The sequence below is a fragment of the Pithys albifrons genome, chromosome Z, assembly GCF_047495875.1.
Source record: "Pithys albifrons albifrons isolate INPA30051 chromosome Z, PitAlb_v1, whole genome shotgun sequence".
Lineage (NCBI taxonomy): Eukaryota > Metazoa > Chordata > Aves > Passeriformes > Thamnophilidae > Pithys > Pithys albifrons.
Window position 1 is genome coordinate 46,374,770 of NC_092497.1, and position 27,770 is coordinate 46,402,539.

Consider the following 27,770-nt stretch of genomic DNA (forward strand, 5'->3'; position numbering starts at 1 on the left):
AGAAAAGCTGGAGAAAATTAATGCAAGGGGGCTGAGGCATGGCCCAGTCCACCCCGTCAGCCAGAAACCCACCCAGTCAGAGGGGTAATCCAGAGCAATGCTGCCAGATATCATAACTGAAAATACTTTATTTGACATCAAAAGTAAAGTATGAACATGCATTACATAGCCCTTTTACATAAATGATAAAAATGTAAAAGCAAAACCATCTACAGGAAACCCATAGTCAGTCCAGTACATAGTAACATCTTGGGGAAAGCTGCATATCAGGACCCTACCTCATGCCAACAAGCTGACAGTCATCCCAAAGAAACCAAGCATTAGGATCTCCTTTACAGCTGTTTTTTTTTGGGTTTCAACCATTAGTTATACTCAGTATGGCTATGAGTGCTTTTACCAGTACAGGAAAGGAAAAAACACCACCTACCATAGGACATGGCCAGAACTGACTTGTGTACAACCTAAGTATTTTTAAGACAAGGCCCAGGAAAATCCCAGGGAGAGAAATTTCATGGCCAGTAGAGTCAAGAGCATTTAATGGTTTGACTGATACAGTTTACACAATGAGATCTGGAAATCATGGGTCAGCACCAAACGGCAAAATGAGCAACAGAAGGTGGCTTTGGTTCTTATATGGCTTGTGGCTTTAGCAGTAGAAGAGAAACTACACAGCATTTTCTTGCACTGCTAAGTATCTCTCTGCTGAGAATGGTTTTTTGATTTCCTGGTTTTCCAGTTTCCATTTCTTGTCTCTTTCAAGGGACATGTTGTCAAAACCTTTGATCGCAACATCCAGAAAAAAGTGCTCAGACCACCTCCATGATAGTGAAAGATTCTGGCATAGAGCCAAATCACAAGTTGTTACACTAACTTTTGTCTGATCTTCAAAGAATCCCACTGCAAGGAACGCTGCCAGGGCCTCAGGCCAAAACCAAGCCCTCCATTACGATAGGCAGCTCCTTCTCCACTCCATTACAACATGTAGCCCCTTTGCATAGGCTGGTAGCAGACAGACACCACCACAGCTGAAGGTCCCAACTCTTCAACTTACAAAAGGCTCAGCACAAAATTGAGGTGCTCTCAGCCAAGGCTTGGCATTTTTGTGTCTTGACAAGTTTTGGTGCTGATCTACAACCTGTAGAACTGGGGCCCTGCTTCTAAGGCACCTTTGAAAAAATAAAAAATAGTGCTCTCCTGTGTCTCCATTACTGGTGTAGACTACACTATTTTATGGGTAGACATTTGACCTGTCTTCTGGAAAACACATTTTCTTGTACTCCCTTGTATCTGCAAGAGCTGGAGCCTGACCTGCCAAAAAGGAGTATTTTATTTTAATGCAATGATAAACACAACAGAGAAGCTCTTAACCACAAGCCTCCTTCCTTGCACTTTGCTCCTGCTCCATGCAAGCCCATCTTCGCTCAGCTCCCAGCGTGACTGGAACAGCAAGTCTAGCCAGAAAAAGCTTTGAAGCAAAGGGGGTGAAGACTTCCTCCAAGTGAGACTGAAAAGGCAGCTAGTAATTAAAGTCTCTATGCATCCTTTGAGCCACTGCTGGCCTAAGAATAAATGCACTCTCCCCCAGCCCCTGCAGGATCCCACCCCTGCAGTGCAAGGGTTCAGTAAAACCTTCAGGTCTCAAAAAATGCAACAAAAAACCAAACAAATCAAACCAAAATCAAACCAACAAAACAAACAAAAAAACCCCAAAACCAAACCAAATAAAAACCCATGGAAAAATGAAAGGCAGTGCCGAAGATGATCCCCAATACAAGTGTCCCTGATTTTAACAGCCTTCAGCACAGGCCAAGGAAGTGCAAATTGCTGTGGTCAGAGCTGGTGGCAAAGTACTCACCTGAAGGAATTCAGTTCTCAGTTATGGCAAAGAGCTTTAAATCACTTAAACCAGCTCCATGTGTGTCAGCACTTTGGGCTTTCATATGGTCATAGGAAGGAAAAGCAGGGTCTGTACAGCTGGTGCCCTGACAGAAAACAGTACTGCAAAAGATGCATGCACCTCAAAGCCTGAGACAATCAGAAGGGAGTTTCAGATACAGGACACGCATTGCAAACAGGCTTAAGGCAAAGAAAAATCAACTGGATGTCACCCCTGCTGTGAATATTTCAGCACTGCAGGAGATTTCATGGACAAATATGCAGAGCAAATACGATACATGGATTATATGTAATGACGCACATAAAAAGCCTACTAGTCTAAAGATAGAGGAAGCCTTGAATCATATCCTATTATGCTGCACCCTAGTTTAATCTGGTATTAAATATACTGCTTATGACACACAAATTACTTTTAAAAGTTACTAAACTGTTACAACAACAAAATAGTATAAGATTTCAAGTTTTATGCACAACCTTGGAAGAGAAAATTTTGGTTTTAGGAAGCTTCAGACGATGTTTAAATAGCGTGGTAACTTCCTACCACTATTAACAAGTGTGAGAGAATTTTACGGCCATAATTTAATCATGCAATTAAATTAATCTTTATTTCAGGGAAAAAACCAACACCACAAATGCATCCCCCCCTTTCTACCCCTTTCCTACCCCCTCCCAAAAAACACCAAGTGGTGTTGTGCTGAAACAAGTAGTTTCTATCATATCCAGAAGTAACATTATCTGAAGCCAGTGGTTTTTGCAGATGCCACTTGTGTGGCTCCCAACCTATGCAGAGAGCTCACTGACAAATTCTGGCAAACTGACTCAACTCACCCAAAGCCTTCTTTGAAACTAAAAGAAATAATAACATTCATTGAATCCAGACTTGATTGTTCAACACCTGCTCTGCCCATAGAGAAGATGTTTGTTTTGGTCACTATGAGAAAAAAATGCGTGATAGTGTCTCCGTTAAAAACAAAAATCTAATGCAAAGTGTAAACTTGTACAATTTTAGCAGCACTTTACAGTCCTTCATAAAGTAAAACCAAGAATGAATTTAAAAGAATGCTTGCATGCACCTCCTGTAAAATACAGAATATGGGCAGCAATTGTTGATACATCAGTCATAATCATTAAAATTCGGGTCCAGCAACTAACACAACATGGGGAGTACTGCAGCAAATAGATCAGATTCAAAATTTTATGGCAAAGTAAATATTTACAACTGTTATATACAACTTCTGGACTTACAAAACAATGGACAGCTAGAAAGTTGAGTAAAGTCAAGTTTGGAATTAAAAAAAAATTTTAAAAAGCACTTGTTCAACGAATTTGGAAACACTTTGGCATGCCAAAAGAAGCCTTTTTTTTGGTTCATTGCAATTGTTATAAAACCAGCAGATATGATGCATCAGCGAAGCCAGATGTCCTAGGCAATATAGGCAAGTCTCTGTTGTGTGTCAGATGTTAGCTATTTGGCGAGCCAATATCCACTGTGATCTTTGTATACAGAGGGTACTTGTCAGTTCTTAATACCTTGTAGGATAGTGTGTTCAAGCCATCAGAGTTCATTGTCTCCCTTGTGTGAGCAATTCGGTCAAACCTGCAGGAGGGGGCAAAAAAAAAAGCCAAGGGGAAGGCGGAAACAACAAAGAAAGGAAAAAATGTTTAAACAATCTGAACTTTGCATGTCTCTCAGGCGGCATTTCCGGCATCTCCGGTGTTTCAAGAACAACCTGAGTATCAGCCCCATAAACTCCCAGATTTGACCAGCCTGAGCAGTGGGCCAAGGCATCCCTATGGGGTCAAATTTCAGCTAGGAAAAAGCAGCTAAGCTTTTAAATCACACAGGTCCTTTTCCAGCTTTGCACTGGAGTACAGGTTTATACCCTAAAGACAAGCTGGAAACAATTGCTCAGAGCCTAACTTGCTGCGTTTAAGAAATGATAAAAAAAAAGAAGGGAGAGGCCTTTATGTCAGTGCAACGTTGGGGAAAAAGCTCTTATAAGACAGGTAATAACCTGGACCTGGTAAGGAGAAGGGGGCAGCGTAGAGCACTGAGAGCTCAGTCAGGGAGGAGATGGCTGCAGCCTTTCTGCAGTCGAGCTTTTTGCACGGCAAAGAAAAAGCCAAGCAGTCAGAGCAGCAAGGGCAGGAGACACCCCTCAGCCTTGCTGTGGGTGAGACACACCTCTCGGGGTTGGGTTCATTCTTCCTGTCCCGGGAATGCCGAATCATTCTGCACTTCCCAATGAAGGCATCTGGACGGGATATCCCCATGCCTTTAAACACCAGCCTGTAAAAAGAAAGTACATTAAACACTCTGTAGATGTAAGATGTTCTGCCACATCCTCCACAAATGCCATTGGTTTTGCCTACTTTTTTTTTCTTTTTGAGGATGTTGCTAGCGCACTTCCAGGCTTGCCAACATTGAAAGGGGGGAAAGCCAGTCCTTTTCCACACAAGCACATTAGTGAGGGGAGAAGAGATGTCCCCCTGCCAACACCAAACTAGTTCACCAACCTTCACCTACACCTCCATCTCCTGCAACCAACACCCAGCACCCACATTAACCTTGCTCCAGGCTGTAGACTTGAATCTGAGTGGCAGACATCTAGTTTCTAACCCATCTGGATAGGAGCCAGAAAAGCATTCCTTTATCAGGATGTGAAAGCTGCAGTGCTGGGAGAAACCGAAGTGAATAGTGGTGAAGCAGCATAAAGGACACAAACAGACACAATAGTCCCAGCTGGGACCTACCGAGTGAGGGGCAGCCATCTTCTGCTACTCAAAACCCGAGTGCCCTAAAAAGAGAGGACTAACTCCTTGCTCTGAATGTTCTAGAAGGTTGTCCCTTTCTTGGTTCATCAAAGAGAAATGCTGAACCTCAGGAAGGTACAAGCTTTTTCAGGAAGACCCTTCCTGAAGTCCAGAAGAGCTCAGAAAACCCAGAAAAAAGACCACACAGAGTGGTTTTGTCACTGAGAAACATGAAAAGAGCTTCCAAATACAAGCTCCCAGTGATCATTTCTCTCGATTGCCCTGGGAATGTGAAGCTGTAAGGTAGCACAATCCCACACCTGTCCTTTGCCCTGGTCCTCAAGCAGGGGTGGTCCCACTTGCCCTGTGCAAACACACTTCCTCCTCTCCCGCAGTTCTCAGCCTTGCTCAGCTTCCTTTGAGGCAGGAAGCAATGTTCACAGCATTATTTAGAGCTGCTTACAGCCTGACAAATGAAGCTCTCCTGGGAACAAAGGGATCTGCTACAAGGCTGCAGACCCAGGCAAGTCTAGGGCTGCACTGGTTAAAGGCCTCACACACCCTCCTGTTGCATGTCCTAAATCCCCTTACTTGATGTAGTGCTGGGAGACCCAGAAGCACATTGCTTCAACCCATGCACTGCTGTGGATGTTTGTGAGGCTACATGATGAATGCTAGCACTCAGGAGGAACACATTTTTGCTGATCCAGCAGGTTGCCCACACACCACCTTCATCTCCTGACTGGAGACACCCCATGGCCCCCATACCTGGGCAAGAGCAGCAGGTCTGTGCTCATCCCCATTCTGGACACCCCCCAGAGTGCCAAGGAGGAAAATTTATTTACCTGTTATAAATGTCATCATCTTCGCCACCCCAGCCCCAGTAATTGTTTGGGAATCCATTGATCTTTGTGAACTGCTCTTTGCTCAAGGCAGACACACCTCCAAAATACTGATTGTAAGGCAACCTGGAAGCAGAGAGAAGAGTAGATCAGAGGAGGAGAGGTGCTACTCAAGGGGCAGCCTGCTTATTTGAAAAGTGTTTGCTGCTGCCCTTCACCCCAGCCCATATAGAGCCACCACCCACTGCAAGGCACCTTCCTGCAACAGGAAGTAGCATGTGGTAGGCTGATGTAGAGGGAACTGGTGGGCTCAGTCCCAAATACATCTGGGAAGTATCTTGCAACTAGCAGTGGCTGCAGCCTTTCACTAAGCAGTACACTGCCCTTCAAAGGCTGGTGAGATGCACATCACCTCACCAAAGGTGACACGCATGCTGCAGAAATGGCAAGAGCTCAAGCAGACACTGGATGTGCCACAGAGCTTTCTCTTCCTGCAGCCATACCATTTGCCACCACACTCCTCAATGCCACAAAAGGAAGCTTGCAGCCCAAAACTGAGCTGGCAGTGTGACCTTACGTACACAGAGCAAACCAACTCCCACTCAAAACAAGGGACAATTCACCAGGAGATTAAGGACAGATGAAATTCAGACTCCACATCACAAGGAGTGGGTCCACACAGTGATCACCAGAACCTAGTGCAGACTTGTCTCTGCTTCAACAAGCAGAAGAATCCCCTGGAGGACACATTTCTGCTTTAAACTTCAAATAGCTGCAAGGCAAAACAGCAGTTGTTGCAGTGCTGGTGGCAGTCCTGCTTTAAGCAGGGCTTGGTTCTGGAGTGGAGATGTGCAGGGATTCTACCAGCATGACCACTGCCACAGCTTTAGCACTACCGGCCACACCACAACCAGTTTCCACTTTAAAGATGAGGTTTAAAACTCCCCCTTGGGATTTGAGATAGGGAAAAAAAACAGAAAAGCAAGACACATTTCAGTTCAAAATGCCTTGCTGAACACAACTATATGTTGAAAGATATTTTGTGCTGCTCTCAGATACCAAGGTAGGTCTCTCAGTGGTACAAAAATAAACAGCTAAAAAAATTTCATTTTGCTCTTAAAATAATGTCTGATGCAGTCTTCTTAAGTCTGCACATAATTCTCAGTATGTATAAGTGTCTCACGTTTCAGACTGAGTTGAAACACTAGCTGTCTTCCAGCTTCCAGCCTGAAACACAAGAAGGGATATGTGGGCATCTGCAAAATGAAGGGTGCTTAGTTTTCCCTCATTGTACATTTCCTTTTCAAGAAGCTGCCAATTTTAATAAAATGGTCAGCTGCATTTCTCCACCATCCTCCCCTCCAGCCACCCACTCCCTGCAGGGACATGCATGCCCAGACAGGCTTGTGTGAGAGGTGTATTCCCATGCTTCTACGGATAGGTGGGAATGGGTAAGACTGCTCCTGGCTGCTAGACTAACAGCGGTACTAGGAAAAAGATACCACTCCAAAAGATGTCTCACCGAAATCCAAATTTATCCATGGATACAGAGAGGTGCCGTGGCTGGCTATAACATTTGTAGGTGTTCCTGTCATCCATTGGAATGAGGTCTACATCACTAAACACAAAGCAATCATAGTCATACTCTTTCAAAGCCTCTGCGAATCCTATATTCAGCAGTTTTGCACGATTAAATTCTTCTTCTCCATCCTAATTTAAAAACAAAGAAAAACATTTAAGTGACTTAAATTTGACAGTTGACATCATCAGTTTCTTACCTGTAACCAGATGCTGGAGTTGCTGCACTGGGTTGACAGGCCTGTGATGGATGGAGCTTGGAGCTTGAGCCTGAGCACTGGTCTTGCAGCACCCATGGGATGTTTACGGCCTGACCTCCCCCCAGCCAACACTGCTTCCTGCAGGATGGTGACATTTGGGACAGCTGTAAACCACAGGGGCAGACACAATGTCTGAGGAAGGGCTGGATCTGGTTCAGCTTCCACCTTTTGGTGGGCACCTCTACAAGGGCAGGTTTGATACTGAGTGGTCCCCATGTCCCACTCCACACACACAGGCATTTCAGGATTGAGTTTTGTAATTAAGAGCAAGTAGCTGGGGCTTCCTGGAGCAGAAGAGAAGCAAAGAGACATGAGCTCCTCTGGAAGAAGGACCTCTTGCCACAGAGAGAAACCTTGGTGGTGCTTTATCTTACAGCCGGAACAAAGGACAATGGACCAAAACCTTTCTGTGGCCAGGATTTCAGCATCCTCTTCCTAAGCTCTGCCACAACACGGCTGTGGGACCACGGCACGGCCTCTGCCAAGCAACATGTGTGAGCAAATGCCAGGTCTGACTTGCAAAGTGCAAGATGGCAGCAGGAGTTCAGGTCTGATGTTCTGCTGCTTGCTCCTGATCTGCTGGCAAGCCCTGGGCAGATATGCACACACAGGAGTAGATGGTCCCTGGGCCCTCAAAAGCTGTTTCAGCATATGGCTGTGACACAGCCTAAGTGCCCGGGTGGCAGGTCAGTGCAAGTTGCTTCCTGCAAGGGCTATGGCTCATGTGCTGGATGATGCCACTGCTGCAGTGGCACATCCCCTTCTTTGGTGCTCCTCCGTTACTATCCATTTGTCCTGGGGGCCTTGACAGGAAAACAGAATCAGGAAGGCTGCCACCATGATGGCAAAGACCTGAAAAGAACTAACACTGCAGCAGGACGCATCTACCCCATGGCAGGGGTAGCTAAAGAAGGGACCTGCAGAGAACAGGGCAGGAAAGTCTGTGCTTTCCTCCTCAAGCAATGTGACATTCTAGGAGAACCACATCTGGCCTTATTTAAGCAGAAACATTTCAAAAGCACACAAGGCTTTGAGCACAGACATGGGCTCACTAGTTGCTTCAGTACTTTTGAAATACAACAAGATCATACCCAAGAATACTGGTGGTTTGAGAGTAAGGATTTTGAGTCCAAGACCCCAGTTTGCAGCAGCGGTTTCAAACCCAAACCCTGTACTGGGGAACAGAGAAGGCAGAAGGAAACTCACAGGACATCAGTGAAGGAGGCTGAATTTTTTTGCCAGCCTGCAAAACAAGATTGTCAAGTCCTTTCTACCTTTGCTCCTTCACACTTTATGAGCAGTGTTGAGCCAAAGGACTCCCCCACACTGTTCAAGCTGTTCCCTGCACTACCCACACTCGACATGGGATGCAAATCAAGGATGGATAAAATACTGTGACCAAGAAGCAGCAGTTTAAGACATCACATCCTCCCAAACAGTTTTCCCTGGTTAATAAACACTAAGTTTGGGAACTGTTTAATCCAAACTGGTTAATAGATGTGCAGCTGGAGAGCCAAGTTCCTGAAACAGCCCCAAGTATCTTTCAAATTAAGGTTTTAACATGCAAGTGTCAAACCAAAGTTTTCAAAAGCATTCATCACCTGCCTCAGGCATAAATGACTTCACAGGGAGGAGGGTGCTTTCATGGAGGAGGATCTGAGCAAATTCTCAGCATCCTTACCAGAAACAAAAAGGGCTCACATAGTAAATAAGGTGGTGGGAGGATGATTACCATCATGCATAAAGCAACAGCTATGAAAACTCAACTACAGAAAATGAAGGCAAGTGGAACAGAGACTGGGGAGAGGAAGCAGGTGAGGCTGTGAGATCGTAGGGTTTTCCTTCCCCAGCAAAGAGACTGTCCGGCCCCAGCTGCCCAGTGGTCATCAGCTCCTACAGTGCCAAACCCAAACCTGGCTCCATTAGTCCCAGGGGGCACTCTTCCCGGTGCTGGTGCAAAGTGCAATGTGCTCAAACCTCAAAGCAGCTGCTGGATCCAGTCTAGGAGTGTCCTCATTTCACACCCTTTAGCTGCTCTTTTTCTAATGAAATTCAAAGCAAAGGGCAGTTCACACTGATTTTGTTACCAGCGGTGGCTCAGCTGTAATTAACTCATGCCTTCAGGTAGCCTCTAACTTCTCTGGGTGACACATGGGGATTAACATGCTACAAGGACCTGCGTTTTCAAACTTCTCCCCCACAAACCTCAAAGCATAGCGCAGTGACCACACCAAGAGCATGCAGGATCCCTCCTGCCACCTCACCTACAGGACCCCAGCAGTGCCCACACTGGGGCCCTGCACACAGAGGAGACCAGACGCAGGGCAAACATTTTGTGTGGGCATTGCCACTCTCCCCGCAAATGGCCACAACGCTTGCAATCTGGGATCCAAAAGATTTGGGGGAACAGAGTAACAACTGACATAAAAAAAAAAAAAAAACAAAAACAAAAAAAACCCCAACCAAACCAAACCAAAACACTTCTCGAAGACATTTTCCGTAACTTTGTATCAAGCAGATAGCTCATGCGCAAACTCTGCAAGACTCTTATGTCCAATGCTTTGAGGGCAGGAGGCAGGTTTTTTGTCCAAGGAGGTACGTGGGCTTTTGCAGCATGTATCAGAAGAAAAAAGGTTTGGCTTTTTGTAGAAAGCTGTTTTATTACCTAAGGCAATGTGGAAGCACTGGCATGCTGTGCAGTACCTGAAGTCAAAGCTCTCAAAACTCAGAAGCATGGTGCAGGTTTCTTTGACTTTCCATTTTTGATCCCCAGTATTTTGGGAAAAAAACCCACAACAAACTGGAGTTGGGAAAACTTTCTGTGCTGCTGTCCCTTCCAGGTCAGCACATGGCACCCTGAAAAAGTGACCCTCGAGAAAGCAGATGTAGTAGAACTGAAGAAACTTCCAGCCCTCACCTCTACTTGGCAGCGCCTCATCCCATGGAAGCCATTTTTTGCCACAAAGAAATGGATTACTTTGGACTTGCTTGGACAGAGGAGCATTATCCTGAAGAGTGAGTCAGCGCACAGGGGACTGCTGCTTTGACAGTGCAGTCAAGTTCTATATGTAGCCTCCATGCCTTCCTAGGTTTTCAGTTAGAAAAAATGTAACCCAAGCACATTTTTGCCATTTTCTTTTCCCTGACAATTTTTACCCCAATATTCTCTTGTCCTGAAACTTAACCCATGTCTGAGTTCAGTGCTGGTGGTGCCCAGCACCTGTTTCTGTCTTCTGAATTTATTCTGTATCTTACTCCCAGTACATCCAAGTCCATCCCCATTCCCTGATACACGAGAGACTGGCTGAAGCGGAACAAATGGCTACCTCAGTCCTGTAAGGTCTGATGCTGACTCCTTCTTGCACCTGGAGATGAGTGATCAGCCTGAGCAAAAGAACATACAGGTTTTCTTATTTCCCATTCCTTACCTTTGCTGAATCTGGTTTCCTTAGACCTACCAAATGATGGTACTATTTTTTTAGTGCCTGACAGAAAAAAAAATTGACATTTTTGGAACCATTACTCAAGCTAAAGGTGTTGCAAACCAGCAAGAAGCCATCTGTCCTGACTTTGTCCTGCCTCCCACTTCCACGCAGGAGGCAGATCTGTGATTCCTTCTGCAGATAGCACAGAGGATCTGTGGCTGCATCTTTCACCTGGATCTTACACACTCATCAGGTCCTAGGGAGGTAAAGGTGAGGATACATATTTCGGGCCAGCTAAGAGAGCCATCACCTCTATTGGCAGCTTGCTAGCTAAGTCAGGGATATATGAAGACAGCCTGAATCACACACACAATATCCATGTGAAAGTCCTCACTCCAGTAACTTGAGCAGGTAGAAACTGATTTCCAGGGCCATTACGAGACATTCTGGTGTTTCTCTGTCAAAGGGTATTTTGAGGCCTCAGCACCATTACTCTGGGCAGCAGGAGAGAGCAGCCACAGTGGAAACTTGCCTCCCTCACGAATGCAGGGGTACAAAGGAGCTGAGCACAATTCCCTCCTTTGCCCACATACCTGGGGGTTTCTGATACCCCCTGCAAAAGAACATGAGTAAGAGCAATGCCCCAGCCACTCCAAACTCACACACACATCTCTCTGGAAAACTGCTACTGAGACATTGCAGGTAGTGATAGGGGCCAGTGGAAAATGGTTGAGCACCTGCCCAGTTTTCAGGGAATTTTCTCAATCTCCCTTCTTCCAAACTTTAATCTGGATACATGGCCATTTGCATAAGCTGAAATTCAGTGAGAAAACATTTCTAGACCTGAGTGTCCATGTGGCAACAGCTGAAGGTGCTGGAGAGCACACAGGCAATGGCTGGAATGCACGGGGCTGAAGGACACATTACAAATTCACCATTCATTTCTCATTTGCTCAGGTCAAGCTTGCACAGCATCGGACAGGCGCTACACAAAGCGTGTCCAGCCACGTATCCTCAACTCAGATTTATCTGAAAACCCCTACAACTGCTACTCCACTCACTGGGTTTGGGTTTTCCTGGGGATGGAGTGTGCACGGTAAAGCATAACATTTTTCCACTGGTTCCTGTTACCTGCCAGACATTTTACAAATCTCATCCCCCTGACTTCAGCCAAGTCCTACTCTGAGGCAATCAGGCACGCAAGAACAGAATGGTGGAGACACAATGGACTCGTGACAGAAACACATTGCACTGAAAGGAAGAAGTTTGACATTACCAGTGCAGCAGTAGCAGGGCTCAGCGCTCCTCTTTCTTTCTATGAGATGCAGAGCACAGAAGAGCATGTAGGCAGCGTGTAAGAACCAGATCACACAGTAATTCTCCTTGCTTCAGTGATTGCTTTGATATAGACAGGATTAACAAGTAAAGGTAATATTTCCCCACTAGAAGGAAAAATAAAATAAAAAAAAAGGAAGGCAAATGCAAAGGGAAGGACAGACAAGAAAAAGAGAAAAGCAATTGTCAAGACAGAGAAATAAGACCATTTTCCTACTGTACTTCTGGCAGAATTAATGCATTTTCTGCAACTCTCTCAATTCAGTATTCCCACTCACCCTTGACAGATGCATCCAACGAGTTTACTACCACTGACCACTCCACCTCTTCCAGACACAGCTTATTAGAGGCATGCAGAAGGAGGAGGTTTATTTTACAAATCAAGTAGTCTTACTTGCTGGACACATCTGCTGGATGTGTCCAGGGTTTATATACCCTGTACACTGCATTTCACTCCTGCTCAAACTGTGCATAAGGGAGGCATCTGAAAAAAACATGTTTCAAAAACTTTACTGAGGGTTAGCTTTGAAACACACAGCCCTAGTGCTGGAGAACAGGACCAGAGAAGAGGAGTAGCCACCAACACAGGGCAATGCAAGCCAGCATGCACCATCGCAGCAGCAGCAGGAACTCCAGCCGAGCTTCAGACACTGCCCACTGGCTTTACAGGCACCAGCACCACTTCTCTTACCCTTGAACACCACCAATGGTGAAATACCAGCCCCAGCTGCACTGCCAGCTCTTTGCAATGGAGACACCTGCTTGTCCACAAATTATGTGCCTACACCATGGGTGGGCAGCCTTCCCTGCCCCTCCACAGAGCTGGCCAGGGAGCTGGGAAAGCAGCAGACCCCGCTGCAGGACCACTGCCAGAGGCCACATCACTCCCGCACTTCTAAGCCACGCTCAGGAAAAAGGCAGGCATGCCACCCTGTCACCTTCACCCACCTATACCCCAGGGACCAACAGGGTCCATGGCTCAACCAACTTTGTGGCACCAGTAACTTCCACAGGCAAATGCTGCACGCGCACGGAAATGCAGCCTGAAGGATGACAGGCTGGGGCTGGACCCGCATTGCTGGACTGCAGTAGCACCAGCTGCTCTTTGCATTACAGAGGAAGGGTTTCCTTACAGGGCTTAATTATAGGGCACTGTGTGCCAATCCACATGCTGTGGAAATGCTTTGTGTCCTCAGCAATGTGGCTGCCAGCCCACAAGCACAGTCAGACACAGACACCAGAGCATCTTGGCTGCTATGCCTGAGAACTACTGCTAATTCCTCACAAATCACCCTTGACCAGATTTCCGGCATTCTGGAAATAAGCAAAATAAGAGAAATGGTAGTTGCGGAGTATTGCTTTTCTCTCTAGGAATAGATCTCCCCTTGTTTCAAGTCTGTGAGGAAATTAATTGCTTGGGTGACCATTTTAAATATTCATGGTGTTTGATATGCCCAAACACATCAGCTGGTCCGAGCACAGGTTTAAGAAGTTAACATTTAAAGAAGCATGTTATTTCATCTCAGTTTTTACTGAAATGAGAAAACAGGATATAAATAAATATCCAAGAGAGTGTCTCAGAACTGCACCTGCCCTTTCACACTGAAGGCCATACAAATGCCTGCACATTTTAAATGTTTCAAAGTGCAAACAACACCCACTTATTTAAACATGGTATAAACTAAGACAGCTTGTCTTGAGTGAAACATACTTTTTTTTGCCTTTTTTTTTTAAAGACAGGTCTAAGGCCACCAAATAGCAAGAAAAATCTCAAACCATAAAACCCAACAACCTCCCCATGACTGCTTTTTTCTTTTCTGTTCTATTTACCTCAAGACAATCACTTACCTGCCCCACTGCTTTCTCCACACTGACACTCTGTACACTAACATGAACAGAAGGTGCTTGAGAAAGTAAGTGAAATCCTGTAACTTTATGGCACATCCAATACCAGGTTAGACCTTAATGCTACTGTGTCACCTTAAAGATCTCTGCATGCAATTCCCACAGCAGCAGGGAAAAAGGAACATTTGGAAAGAAGTATTAAATTGGATTGTGCTATTACAAATTTTCTTCCTACTCACCAAGTGGTTTCTTTAGCAGAAGCTTTTTAGACTGAATTGTGCCTGAGCATTAAGAGGGGATCTCAACTTTTTCATTAAAATTATTGAAGCAAAATTTTTCATTTTAAAAGCAACCTTATCCCTGCTGGCCAGCCTACTGCTGGCCAGCCTACTGCTGTTCAAAGTAAAGCAATCATTCCTCTGTTTTAAGGGGCACAGGCAGTGTTAGAACAGCTATATAATGGCTTGTCTCTTTAGCATCTTTCTTACCTGGTTGATAACATATACTCCATAATCTAGTTGCTGCCTTTGGAGAATTGGGTGCAAGTAATAGAGCCAGTACTTCAGGTGCTCCTCTCGATTCCTGAATGGTATAATTATTGCTACTTTCTGAAGTGCTATGCAGTCCTTTGGAGCAAAACGACCTCCTGCTTTGATCTCTGGGTTTATTCTTGCCACTTCTTCGAGGTTTACAGGTTGTGAAAACTCCACACGTAGTGCACCAACTGGAAGAAAGGCATAGCACAATGCAAGTTAACATACACAATCTACTTCTCTGAGTGTACGTTCTTTACACACATTTGGGTTTTGGTTTGGTTTTTAAGAAACATCTTTTGATCCCAACACAATCCCAGCAGTGCATGGAGGTGTTGAAACTTCAACCATCCATACCCAAAGTAAACTCACCATCATTCAGAACAAACACTGTGACCTCTTGGTATCAGAACCTAACCAGTCACTGGCATTCAGCTGAATCTTGAAAATCATACAATCTGCATGGCAAACCAGCAGCTGTCCTCCTACTGGCACATGCACCACAAAACCAGTCTGAAGTGTTGCCCTCTGCACTCTCACACATGTCACACAGCCCAAGAGCTAAGAACTTCAAAAAGAGTCCTGCTCTCCTACTGACATAATTACTTACAGCTAGCCACATACAAAGTGAATAAAATCCCCTTTTCTAGTTTTCTTTCTTAGAGATATTTTCAGTGTTCTATAGACATGCCCCTTATTTATTAACAGTCCTGTATTAGAAATGCTGGGAAAAAAAGCATTTCCAGATTTGCATGCAGGTTGGCAATTCCTGCAGATGGTTGCAACGGTGGCAGGTTTTGAAATTGCCAAGACAATCTGTGCCAAAAGCAGTGGGTAGAACTGAGAAGCCCCTGTGACACCACAGAGAGAACTCTCTCAGAAAGATATCCTCTCTAAACATCCAGGCTAGTCCTTCTGTATTTGTTTCCAGCTGCTTCAGCCCTGATGAAGCAAAAGCCTAACAAGTGTGGCAGCTCCCACAGAAGGAAGAGCCTCTCTTGGTGCCACATCCTGCTCCCAGGAGCAGCCAGCTAATACATGGGCTTTGCACACACACTTGTCTCTGGCTAAAACCTCTGCAGCAGCTGGGGATGCTGAGGCCCCTGTGCATAAGGCAGAAAGTCTCCACCATAAATACTAGGCAGTGGATCACTCCTTAAGGATTCAGCTGCTGTACCCTCCACCATACCTCCATTTGGGTGTGCACAGACACATAGGCACATGTGTCAGAGCTACTGCCTCCTGTTTGCACTTGCTACAGAGACCCCCAGCCCACCCAAGGGCAGGACACACATGCACACACCAGCAGAGGGTACAGTGCACTTGGGGAGCCCCTTGAGAAGGGGCACGAGTGATTTTCAGAGCTCAGGAAGGCAAGGGCTGTCACAACCAACCTTGTGCATCCTGTAACACATGACTACTAAAAGAAGCAGAAATAAGGCTACACATTCATGGCTTATTCCCTGGTTGTTGAGAAGAAGCTGCTTTTAATTCCGTTGTGCTGCTCCACAAATCTGTGCTCACTCAGGCTGGAGAAGGCAAGGAGGAGACTGGCCAAGCAGGCAGAGGTACTCAGTATACCCCTGGAAGCAGCAGGAAAACTTTGCTGCCTGATTCACTGCCCACACAGCAGCAGGAAGTGGCATCATGGACAGGATGCAAAAGGATCTCCTGACCTCTGCATTTTGCACTGGTTAAATGGATGTGCTTCCCTCTCACATGAGGAGAAGGAAGTGATTTCTCAGACTCCAGGCACTGGAATCAGTCTGCCCACGCTCTCAGCACTCTGGTGGTTCCCAGCTGCACCCCTGACTCGCCTGCCCAGTTCTGCACATGCTATGCCCCACAGCAGAAGCTCGGTCCTGTGGATTCCTGCCCTGCAGATGCAGGGCGAGGGCTGAAGCCTCTCCAGTCTAAACGTGGCTTGCAGGGAGAGCTCAGAGGGCACTCTGTAGCAGGAGGAAGAGGCAAGAATTGGAGGAACTGGGACAGGAAGGAACATGCAATTGCATGACCAGGACTGGGGCTCAGTGGTGACAGGATCAGAGGCCAGGCACAGCCATCCTAGTGCCTGTGGGGCAGGCAGGGGCAGACAACATATCAACGAGGCCAGTGAGGACAGGAGGGACATTCAGTGCATTGTTTCCTCAGAATCTGGGTACTGTTTCTGCACTATTGAGGCAAGCATTTCTCCAGAACTGCCTCTTGCCTCAACCCACTCCCATCCTTCTGTCCAGCAGCATCACCTCCATTAGGAGACTGGCACTCAGAGTTAGGATGCTACATTTTTGTGCATTTAAAACAGCAAAGGATATTGAACTGGGCATGGTTCACCTAACCAGTCACGCCCAGCAAAGGGGATTACGTTGGCATCTGTGTCCAAAATACTGCTTTTCTGCCTTGCTCGCGCCCAGCTGCCAGCAGTGGGGCCAACCTGGTGGGATGCTGCAGGAAGCAGTTGGGTAGAAGTGATGCATGCCCTCATGGAACCCTGCCAGCCTGGCACACTCCTGGGCGGTGGGTGGCTGCTGTCCCACCAAGCAAGACCCTTCCTGCCAGGACAGGCTGCACTCTCTGCTCTCCCAGTACTGCACTCTGTTCCTAGTTGCTGCTCCTGAGAAACAGCTGTGAGCCCCACCAGCGTGAAGGATGCTTTCTGGCTTAATGAACAAAGGTTCTTTTAATGTCTTGCACTAACTCACTCACTCAGTGTAAGGGGGAAGGAAATGAAAGATTGCCATTTAGGTGAACTTCTAGAGGAAAACTCCTGCTGGTGACTTGTAAGCTCCAGCTGATCAAGGACAGCCACTAGTGTTTGGACACTGCAAATACCCCATTTTGCAGGCTGGCATCCAGCAGCCCCCAAGGCTAAATGCAGACCACTCACCCTGCCAGCACTTGCTCTTTGCCTTCATGAGACTGAGACATTGGCAAGGAGAAGATGGGAGAAGAAAACATATTCATCATAAAAAACAGCCACAGAAGACAGAGATTTAACAGTTTCATAGTCTTGAAGGGCACTGTGTGTACTGCTCTGACCTCCTGCTTAATAAATCAGTTTTAAAAGCAGCACACCTTCTTGCAAATACTGCCCTAAGGGATGTAGCCAACATGCAGGTCAGTGAGAAGTCCCCAGGCATCAGTGCCAACCACGTGCAGCAAGGCAGCCGCCTCTGAGGGAGGCTGGATGCAAATCACTTGGTTAATACAGTCACTAAATACAAAAACAGAAAAGAAGCTAAATAGGCCATTTTGAAACACAGAATGACTAAAACAAACTAGACTTCATAAAGCCATGTGGCTGACAGAAAGCAGCAGCAACATACCACCCACTGCAAATTGACACTTTCCATTCACTCCCCAAGCAGGACAAAGCTAAAGCCAAATCCACAAATAAAGGTTTCCAACTGTGAACAGTGTCACAGTTTCAGCTGCTAATTTTAAATCGTTTTCATTGAAATTTGACTACCTAGATAGCAAGCAGCTGTAGGGCTGTTGTCTTTCAAGGATGCTGACTCAGGACATGATCTGTGATGATGCCAAGAAACCATGCAAAGTCTACTGTGAGGGCTGTCCCTCCAGTTAGAACTGTACTTCTGTCTATGTTTACCAGGTAAACTTTCCAGCCTGATTCACTCCATCAGAATCTTTTCCAATTTTTTTTCCAAGGTGACTGCCTGACATACGAGTCACTGAATATCAAGTCCTTTCTAAAAACAGGCACAACAGAGCTGTGAGGACTTGGAGCTCTGGTCATTAATACAGCCTGCCATCCGTACACATACACCTTCCATGTTCAGCATCACAAAGCTCCAACAGAGCAGCTTCAAGAGCCTCCACTGTGTACTTTTAGCAAAAGAAAACTATGAAAACATAAATAAGAACTGCTGAAAGCTTACAAAAGACACAAAAGCACCATATCACATCCAAACATTTCAGAGATTGTAAAAGGAGGCTTTAGCTGGCAGTAGCAGGGTAAGAGAGAGACACGCGTACTAAAAAAGAGCCATCCCACTTCTGCCCCTCACCTCTGACACTCAGAAGAGTTTTCTACTCACAGGGAAGGTGCACAGGAAAAGCACTGCACAGGCACAAATGCCACGGGCCGTCATGCTGCTCACAAACAGGAAGCAGCTTCTCACACAAAGCAAAAAGTGAGGCTTGCAAAAAGCCAGAGGCAGTACAGCCCTCAAGCCTCAGAAGCCTGGCCCTAAGCGCTGATAATTTTCTTGTCCCCAATTCTTGACAGCCATGCCTGCCATAACACCTAAACCTCTTGCCATCTGAGGCTGCCAGCACACAGCCTCCCCAGTGCTCATCCTGCTTACTCAAATGAGAGAATCCTCACACAAGAAGACCAGAATCTGTTTAGCCTAATGCTATAGTAAATATAGAGATTGCTTCAGCTGTCCTAAACCACAGGGAGTGGTCTAGAGAGGCTATAGGGAGTATTTTCTCAATACTAGAAGTGTTAGGAAAACTCAGGCAGCCATGGCCTGCAGGGCCAGAACTGTACTTGCATCCCTATGAGGGCTGTAAACAGGATGGTACCACACACCATCCAAAATGGTCAGAGAAGGTGATATGACATGGGGCTGCTGCCACAAAGTGCAGCCCCAGGAGGACTCAGGTAGGACAGGGCTGGGGAAACCCCCAAGACGGCAGTGCAGCTGCAGCAGAAGGAAACACAAACAAGGGCAGCGGTGCTCAATGACAGGCTTGGAGAGGTGATCCAGCAGATTGAATCATCCTTCTGAGAACTTGCCTGGGAAAACCAGCAAAATTCACCTGCATACTTTAGGCCAAGTGTCAATCTCATGTACTTAGTTTAGTGAGAATGAAAGCAAAAATCATGTAGCATCAGTCGGAAAAAGCCTCTCCCTAAACAGAGCAGAAAAGAACGTTTCCATTGCCCTTGGCTGAGAGCCGGGCGCTGTTCCCCATCCACTGAGCCACGTGTGCACACACACGTCCCCACTCAGACAATCCTCCTATGAAAGGAAACCTGGAAAAAAAAAGCAGAACTCGTAAGATGGGAAAAAAAACGAACCAACCATCTCTTTGCAGGAGTTCAACAGAAAAGGGAAGGAAGGACCCATTGGCCACGCCAAGCTAGCCCTGGCTGGGAAAAAACAGTATCAGCTCCACTGCAGAAGATCCAAGGGCAAGTTCTCCCACTCCAGGCTGTGAAACAGGGCTGGAGAAACCTCCAGTCCCCAGATCAACATGGCAGCCCCAGGTAGCTGTTTCCCACAGCTCGGCAAAGCAGTAATTTCCTCTTAAAATCATTAATATAATTTCCCATCAGCTAAACTTCAGAGCTCTACCAGCACCTATTCAGAACTACAGCTCAGCCCTATGGTGGGTGAGACCAGTGAAAAGGACAGGCCCCAAGTCCCTCACCCATCTGGGTCTCCCAGCCCCTTGTCCTGGCATACAAATGGGCATGAGGACACTGGCCAACAGGTTGCAAACTAGCTGGCAGCTGCTGTCCCTTGCTGACTGCAGCCTGCACTCCCCTATGAGCATTCAAGGAAAAAACTCCTTGGGTCTTTCTAGAAAGAGGAGAAAAATGCCCTTCGACGGCCTGGGATACTTGTTATTTGGCTGATGTACACATGTAAAATTGCATCTCCCCACAGATGTCAACTATGTCAGTGTATGGCTTGAACCTGCTACATGGACACACGTCCTGTCCCAGGAAGGCTCACACAGCCTCTGGCACCTGCAACTGTGGACCCAAAGGGAACCAGGCTGAAAAAAATGAGGATACATGACGTGCGAGCAACACTGTGTCTGCACGAGAGCAGGTGTGTGCGATGAACTCAGAGACTACAGCCAGTGAAAAAGATTTCTTAATCCAATTCCCAACACTCCTATTCTAACGTAAGGTCTGACAGTAGCACATGGTGTCTTCAAAACAAAACAAAAAGTATTGTCGATGAAAGGTACTTTTGGGAGAGAGGCAAAGTGTTCCTCAGTGGCTCAAATCCAGGGCACAGTCAATGAGGCGGCTTTGAACCGTCTGCTTTGAGCCGAGCAATCTGCATGCGATTAGCCCTTCCCGCTGCCGCCGCAGAATTCAATTCCAGGCTCTCAAACAGCAAACTACAAACACAGAGGCATGGATGAGAAAAAGGCTGAGCTGCCACTCGCCAGAAACCCTCCGCCGTGCCGCGGGACTCGGGATGTGTGGACAGGAGCTCTCTTGGGCCGAGTGGCATTCCAGGTACGTGGCTTTGCCAGGGACAGCCCCAAATCACAAGGCAACCTCTGAAACCCTCCTCCTCTGCCCCATCCCATCCTACCGGTGGCACCTGCACCTGGATTACAGCGCTGCCCGAGGCTGGGGCCCACTCCCCAGATAGTGTGGGGGAGCACCGAGTGCCAGGTGGTGCAGAGGCACGTTTGTCTGGCTGAAATTCTGCCACGGCTTGCACACCCCAAAGGCATGGGGTGCTGGTGGCGTTGAGAGGCACAGGAGGCAAGGACAGGAGCAGTGCATTGCATACCTTGGGAAATGGCTGGTGCCCCTTGTGCTGCCCTAAGCACACAGGTATGTGGACTCCCATCCCATATACCCTTTACAGAGCCATTTCCAGATTCAGCAAGACAGGCTTGCAGAGACATGCCCTCCAAGCAAGTCCAGAGACACCTGAGTCTGGGAAGGTGACAAAAGCAGCCCACTTTCAGACAAGCATCTGCAGGGCCTTGGGGACTACCCCAAGTTCTTTCAGCTCAGCTGCAGCTGGGAGGCAGTTGGAAAGGCTGTTTGCCATGCCCCAGAGAGCAGCCATGGCCACGGCTCAGTGGATTGTCACCTGCAGTGCAAATCCACACCTGGCTCACCAAGCACCTCCCCTTGCAGGCAGGGACTCTATGCACTGGTTAGCACAAAAGAAAACACTGTACCAGTGGGGACAGGCTGTGCAGCAAGATCTTCTCCAGCCCAGAGAAACAGGCGAGAGTTGGACACTGACACTGCTTCATCCACATCCTGGAAAACCCCAGATTTTTGGCTCCACCACTGCAGCACTGCTGTGAACTGGCTGGCTTTGTCCCCAAAACCCCTGAAACTAAACCCCCTTCTGCTCTGCAGAGAAGGATGTGCAAGAGGGAGGGGAGCATTGGTTGCAGGATTCTGGCTGGAGAGTATGGTCCACTGGTGAGGAAAGGAGAGGAGCAGTGAAGTCCACCAGCCTTGTGCCTCCAGCTTGCTTGCAAGGCAACCAGACCTAGAGTACCCGCTGGCTGAGGACTTGCAACTCAATCCCCTGCCCTTTGGGGTGGGGGTGGCCTTCAGGAGAGTGACAACATCCCGTTTCTGCTGAGTGAAGTCAGACTAAGGAGCTACACACCAGAGAAGGAAAGTTGAGAGTTTAACTGAATTCTGCATCCCAGTGCAGTTTTGGAAGCTGCAAGTTCCTGTCTCTTTCCAAACACAAACTTGGCCCAATTTCCAAAGAAACTAGCTATTGCTTCAGATGAACACTGGCAGAGAAACAAGAGTGTTATAAAACACTAGATGCAGGAGACAGAAAACCTTCCTTTTCTCCTTCTGTTATGCTGTGTCCCTGGAACAACTGCTCTCCAGTGTGGCATGGTACCTTTCCAAGCTACTTTGCAAGCCTAACTAACAGTCCTTGACCTCCACTTTGATCAGACAGGAGGATGCTAGGGATATTTGCACCACAGGCTCCCTGTCCGCCAAGCAAGACTGTGCTTCAGAGGTACGATGTGCTCCCAGCCACACGGCTCAGAGATGGTGTTGCCAGGATCGCGCATCTGCTCCCTGCCAAACATCTTAAACATATTCTTTGGAGAAGTTTAACACGGTTTTTCAACTCCTCTTTTGAAGCCAAGAAAGCCTAACTTTGAACAAACACGTTAGCTCCCCCTCCCCCAGCCTTCTCCATGCTCTTCTCTGAGTTTCTGTTTTACTTTTTCAAAAGAAGGCAGTGGAGGGACACAGCACAATCCCAGCTTGTGGTTGTAATGCCGGTAGCACCCAGCCTGGGGGGGAGGCAAGAAGGAGCAGAGAGACTGGCCATATTGAACAGGTTAAAAAAAAAGAAAAAAAACAACTGCAAAGCAGATAATAGCAAGTTCAGACTAGAGGACAGGGAGATGCTGCATGTAAAGCAAATGTTTTCCTCACTGCGTGGTATTGCAAGTGACTCCATACATTCAGAGGCCCCGAGGGGCTGGGGTAGAAACACCCAACAGGGAGACAAGAGGCCATGACTGCAGTGTGACAGGATGACCAGAACCCAGGCAAGCCAAACCAACCAAATCCCACCAGCACTGTCACTTCTTAAAAACTCATAGTTTAAGCAACTCCTAGGTTTTCACCTTCTTGCCCAAATTTTGCCCTGCTAGGATTCTGCCAGTGCTAAAACCCTCTACCTCTGCCCACACAATGTCCATATATACAAGGGCCTCAAACTAGATTATCTGTGAATTCAATGACACCCAAGGCAGCACATAATCTCTAAAAACTTCTGTAACACAGGCACCACTGTAGCACCACTGATTTGACAGGCTACTTACATCTCCTCAGAACAAACCTCAAAGCATCATAAGACCCTCATCATTTATCTTCAGCATCTACAGTTTTGAATGACTGCGTGTACTGACTGTACAGGCATCAGAAGCACTGCATTAAAGAAAAAGTCCGTGGCATAGGCCCTCCCCTCCATAACTGACTGATGGCTGCTCACTCACAAGCTGGCCAAAGGAACTTTTTGCTCTAGATTCATGTTTTTTCAAACATCCCTTGCTAACAATGGGAAGCATCAGTTTCTATTCAGAACTCTGGCATCTCAAAGAAACAGCTGTTTTACTTTCATGCTGAAGATCCTCAAGAAAGATTCAGGGATGCTGGTTAGCCAGAATGCTGGACATGAGCCAGCAATGTGCACTCACAGCCCAAAAAGCTAATTGTATCCTAGGCTGCATCAAAAGCATCGTGACCAGCAGGGTGAGGGAGGTAATTCTGCCCCTCTGCTTTGCTCTGGTGAGACCCCAGAGCAACCAGCTCTGGGACCCTCAACATACAAAGGACATGGACCTGCTGAAGCGACTCCAGAGAAGGGCCACCAAGATGATCAGGGGGCTGGAGAACCTCTCCTGTGAGGGCAGACTGAGAGAGCTGGGGTTGCTCAGCCTGGAGAAGGCTCCAGGCAGATCAGGAAAGACTTCCAGTACCTAAAGGGAGCCTAAAGAAAGATGGAGGGACTTTTGACAAGGGTATATAGTGATAGGACAAGGGCCAATGGCTTTTAAGTGAAGGAGGGCACATTTAGAGTAGATATTATGAAAAAATCCTTAACTGTGAGGGTGGTGAGGCACTGGTTACCTGGGAAGTTGTGGATGCCCCATCCTTGGAAGTGTTTGCTCAAGGCCTGGTTTGATGGGTCTCTGAGCAACCCAGTCTAGATGAAGGTGTGCCTGCCCAGGCCGGGGGTTAGAACTAAATGTCTTTGTCACAGAATCCCAGACTATTCTGAGTTGGAAGGGACCCCCAAGGATCATTGAGTCCAACTCTTAAGTCAAAGGCCCACACAGGGGATTGAACCCATGACCTTGGCATTATTACAGCCAAGGTTTAACCAACTGAGCTGATCTCAGGGTCCCTTCCAACCAAAACCGTTCTGTGTTTCTATGCTACCTCAGCAAACAGACATTTTTCAACATTAGTGAAAATGAGTACATCTCCAGTGGTTTGTGCTTTGAAAAACTCACTGGTTCATACATTAACCTATATTTTTGGTTTGGCAATATCCTTTAATTGTTAGTGTTCAGGGTTATCAGTGTTCTAAGCTTAAATCTGGCGATGAAAAGCTATTAAGACAGATACCTCACCACAATCTTTAGCACACTCGGGTCATCTTTTCCCATAGCAAAGAGGGTAAGAGCACATCCCTTAGGTTTGCCATCCCATACCATGCCTGGTATCTAAATGGGGGTCAAAAATGGCTAAGGAAATAGCTGTACGCTAAAATAACCTCCATAAACACATGCACTCAACCGGGCATGACTTGAAAATGACATCCCTAAAATACAGATAAGCCTGTCCATGCAATTAAGCTTTGCAGACTTCTGGCTGCCTTAAGGTCAACTCTTTTGGAAAATAACCAAAGACTCTGACCCCTTGTGCACCCCCTCCTTAAACTACCCCATCATCCAAACACAAAAACTGCATAGAAGTGACAGAAGAAAAGCATCTGACTGTTTTGAAAGCACTTCAGCCAACACACATACTATTTCCATAGAGGAAATTTCTACTGAAAAAAACCCCCACCATCACAATACTGTTCCTAAAGAATGTAACAATTTGGGGAATGGACACCTGCAGGAAATTACCTGGATTTACTTGGTTTTGGGCTTCTAAGCCAGAATTTCTTGGTATTCTTGAAATTTTACTGTCAACAAGCAGGCTGTGCTTCTTGATACCCTTTTAATATACTCCTTGGCATGCAGCACTTAACTGGAGCACAAATCCAAAATGCTTATATTACCTTGTATTAAGAGAATTTCATAGCTGTTAAGGCCTTTTAATTCAAAGTTGAATTATAATACTGCATGAGCCTTGATTTATTCTTTTAAATTATAAATAAAGGCAAGTGAACTGTAAAATCACACTTTAAATTTGGCAGCTTCTTTTAAGAAATTAAACCTCATTCAGCTAATGCATTTGCTGCAGAGCCAGGCAGCAGGGGTTGTAAAGTACTCTCTCTAAAGACTGCTAGGAAGAAAGCTACGGGCCTCTGAAACAAGTAGCTGGCTATTTTACCATTCAAAAGGACTAACAGTTCAATCACACATATCCTGTATGCGTCATCACAAGCTTCGCAACAACGACGAAGGGGTGGGGAGGGGCAGCCAGGAAATAAATAAAAAAAAAAGCATGATGTATGTTTCATTAAATATAGGTTTACGCTGAAGAAATGTGGCAGTTGGAGCTACCTGCTCTCATTAAAGCACTACTCCATGGCTTTGGGAAGACAGAGATTACAGGAAGGTTCTTGATGGTTACTGCCTTTTACATTCATATTGGTAAGGAGGTTTTGCACTAAAATAACTGTTTTTTTGAATTCTGGGTGGGTGAATTAAGTGTCGGAAATATCCGCAAAGTGTACACCTCTCTATTCCTCACAGTGACCTTAAGAGATACACGAGATGTTGATCAGGGCAGACTCACCTATGAAAATGTGAGGCATGACAGAATAGTTTTACAAATGCTTTTTGCTACCAAAACCTGAAAAGAGCAGGAAAAAAAAGAACAGTTTCTCATCCACATGTTGGCTACAAACTTCGTGATAGTGCCAGGCCGCATATGACTGTGCCACCCCACAAGTACTGAAGGTACCACAGCTAGAAAACCCTTGCCTACTGCCTTGTAAAGAGCTACTTTTTACACAGCCCTGTAGCTGACTAACCATTTCCAGTAGCCTCACCTGGCCTTTGGCAGATTCACCAAATTGCACTGAAGATGTTACAAAGACGATATAAAATATTCTAATTGATACTTCAGCAACTAACTCCAAAAACGCTTAGAATCACTAAGAGTGTTTCTGGAAACTCCAGGCATTTCCAAAGCACATGACTCACTCCTGACAGGATCAGACTAAGTGGAGACCATTTAAACGAAAGCCATATTCATAAAGGGTTTCCACATCCACTCCGTGAGGACAGGCTTGCATAGCCACTTTCAGCTTAAAATGATCCTGGGGGGGAAAAGTGAAAGATATGAATCAAAATCAACAATAAAAAAAACACAGCACAGTTCCTTTTAGTGACCTCAAAACCATCCTCCTAAAATAACAAAACTGTAATTTGTAATTCACATGCATTTATCCATGAACAGCTGACCAGCAAGAACTGAAAGAAATGATGATTTTTGTGTCCATTTTATGAATTGAAAACGATAGGTAGCTGCTTGTAAGCCTCTTCCCCCGTTATGATCTCTGGCAATAAGGGCGTCGATACTAACATGGCACACTTGATGGATGAGGGAGATGATCCCCAGGGTCCAAACAGCTTATGGCCAGGTCAAGTGGGATGCCAGCAAGTCACGGTAACCAACTCTAGCTATACCCATAGTAGTGTCTGTTCAACGAGTAGCAGCTACAAGCATCAAGGTTGGGTAAGAGAGCCTTCTAAAGGGACGAAAAATATCTAAATTCACCTCGCCCTCACCTCTGCCTTGTGACAAAGACAGCGGATCAAAACAACTCCAGGGCATCACACAGTAAAAACGAGAAACTAGTAAGCTGCAAACCCCCCCAACATGCTGCCGGCATGCCAGCACCCAAGCGGTCCTGGGAAAGGCCTGTGGGGAGCACAGCCCCAGCGCAGATAAAACATACGCCAGGCTGCCACGTATGAGGATACTGCATCACAGGACCAAATACATGAAAAGCGCCACTGGGACGCATAACAATTGTATTCATGACCGTTCCTCAGAGCCCATTTTAAACCCGTGCTGCTCATCCAGCAGGTCCGCTCACACAAAAGGCTGAGAAAAGCCCACACAGCGCAAACAGTCCCTCTAAGCCTTTCTGTGGGATTGCGCAAGAACAGTATTTTGAGTAGAGTTCCCAGAGGAAATTACCCAACCTTGCCGACAACCAGAAAGAAACCTCGCCGGGCTGGGAGGGAGCGATGCCCGAGAGCGCCGGGGCTCCGCTCGCCGCTGCCGCCCTTGCGGGAGCATCCGCACCGGGCGGCCCCGCGCACCGGCTCCCCGGGGATTCTCCCACAATTCCCCTCCGCCGGCGGTACGCGTGGACGGCCGCACCGCTGTCACACCGCACCGGCCCCGTGGGGACAGGCGGGGACACCGCGACCCCGCGGCGGCCGCCCGCGCCTCCCTCTCCCGTAGCCTCCCGGACGGCGAGAGGGGAGGCGGCGGCGGAACCGCCGTGCCCGGCCCCGACACCCCGACGGGACGGCACTCACCGAGCAGCGGGGAGGGCTCGGGGCAGGGGCCCGGCGGCGGCTGGGCCGGCGGGGGCCGAGCCCGGGGGGAGGGCGGCGGCGGGCGGGAGAGCGGCAGGGAGAGGTTGGCGGGCGGCGGGCGGCGCGGCGGCGGCTCGGGGCTGCCCGGCGGCCGCAGAGCGCTGCCCGCCAGGTAGTAGAGCAGCGTGACCGAGAGGTGCAGGGCGCAGAACGCGACGAGAAGGCGGCAGGCCCGCTGCAGCGAGGTGCCGGGCAGCGACGGCTCCTTCATACCGCTGCGCTGGCGGGGAGCGCCACCCGCCCCACGCCGTGCCGCCGACAGGGATCGGGAACGGGGCG

The 27,770-nt window shown here is 47.2% G+C and overlaps 1 protein-coding gene across 1 annotated transcript; it reads right to left on the reverse strand.

Annotated features, from left to right (window-relative positions):
* Nucleotides 1-108: 108 nt before the first annotated feature.
* Nucleotides 109-27,770, reverse strand: B4GALT1 (beta-1,4-galactosyltransferase 1). The gene is made up of 6 exons (XM_071580387.1): nucleotides 27,432-27,770; nucleotides 14,424-14,659; nucleotides 7,015-7,202; nucleotides 5,496-5,618; nucleotides 4,082-4,186; nucleotides 109-3,493 (listed from the first exon to the last, which is right to left on the reverse strand). The coding sequence occupies exons 1-6, from the start codon at nucleotides 27,700-27,702 to the stop codon at nucleotides 3,358-3,360; spliced, it is 1,059 nt and encodes a 352-aa protein (XP_071436488.1). The 5' UTR covers nucleotides 27,703-27,770; the 3' UTR covers nucleotides 109-3,357.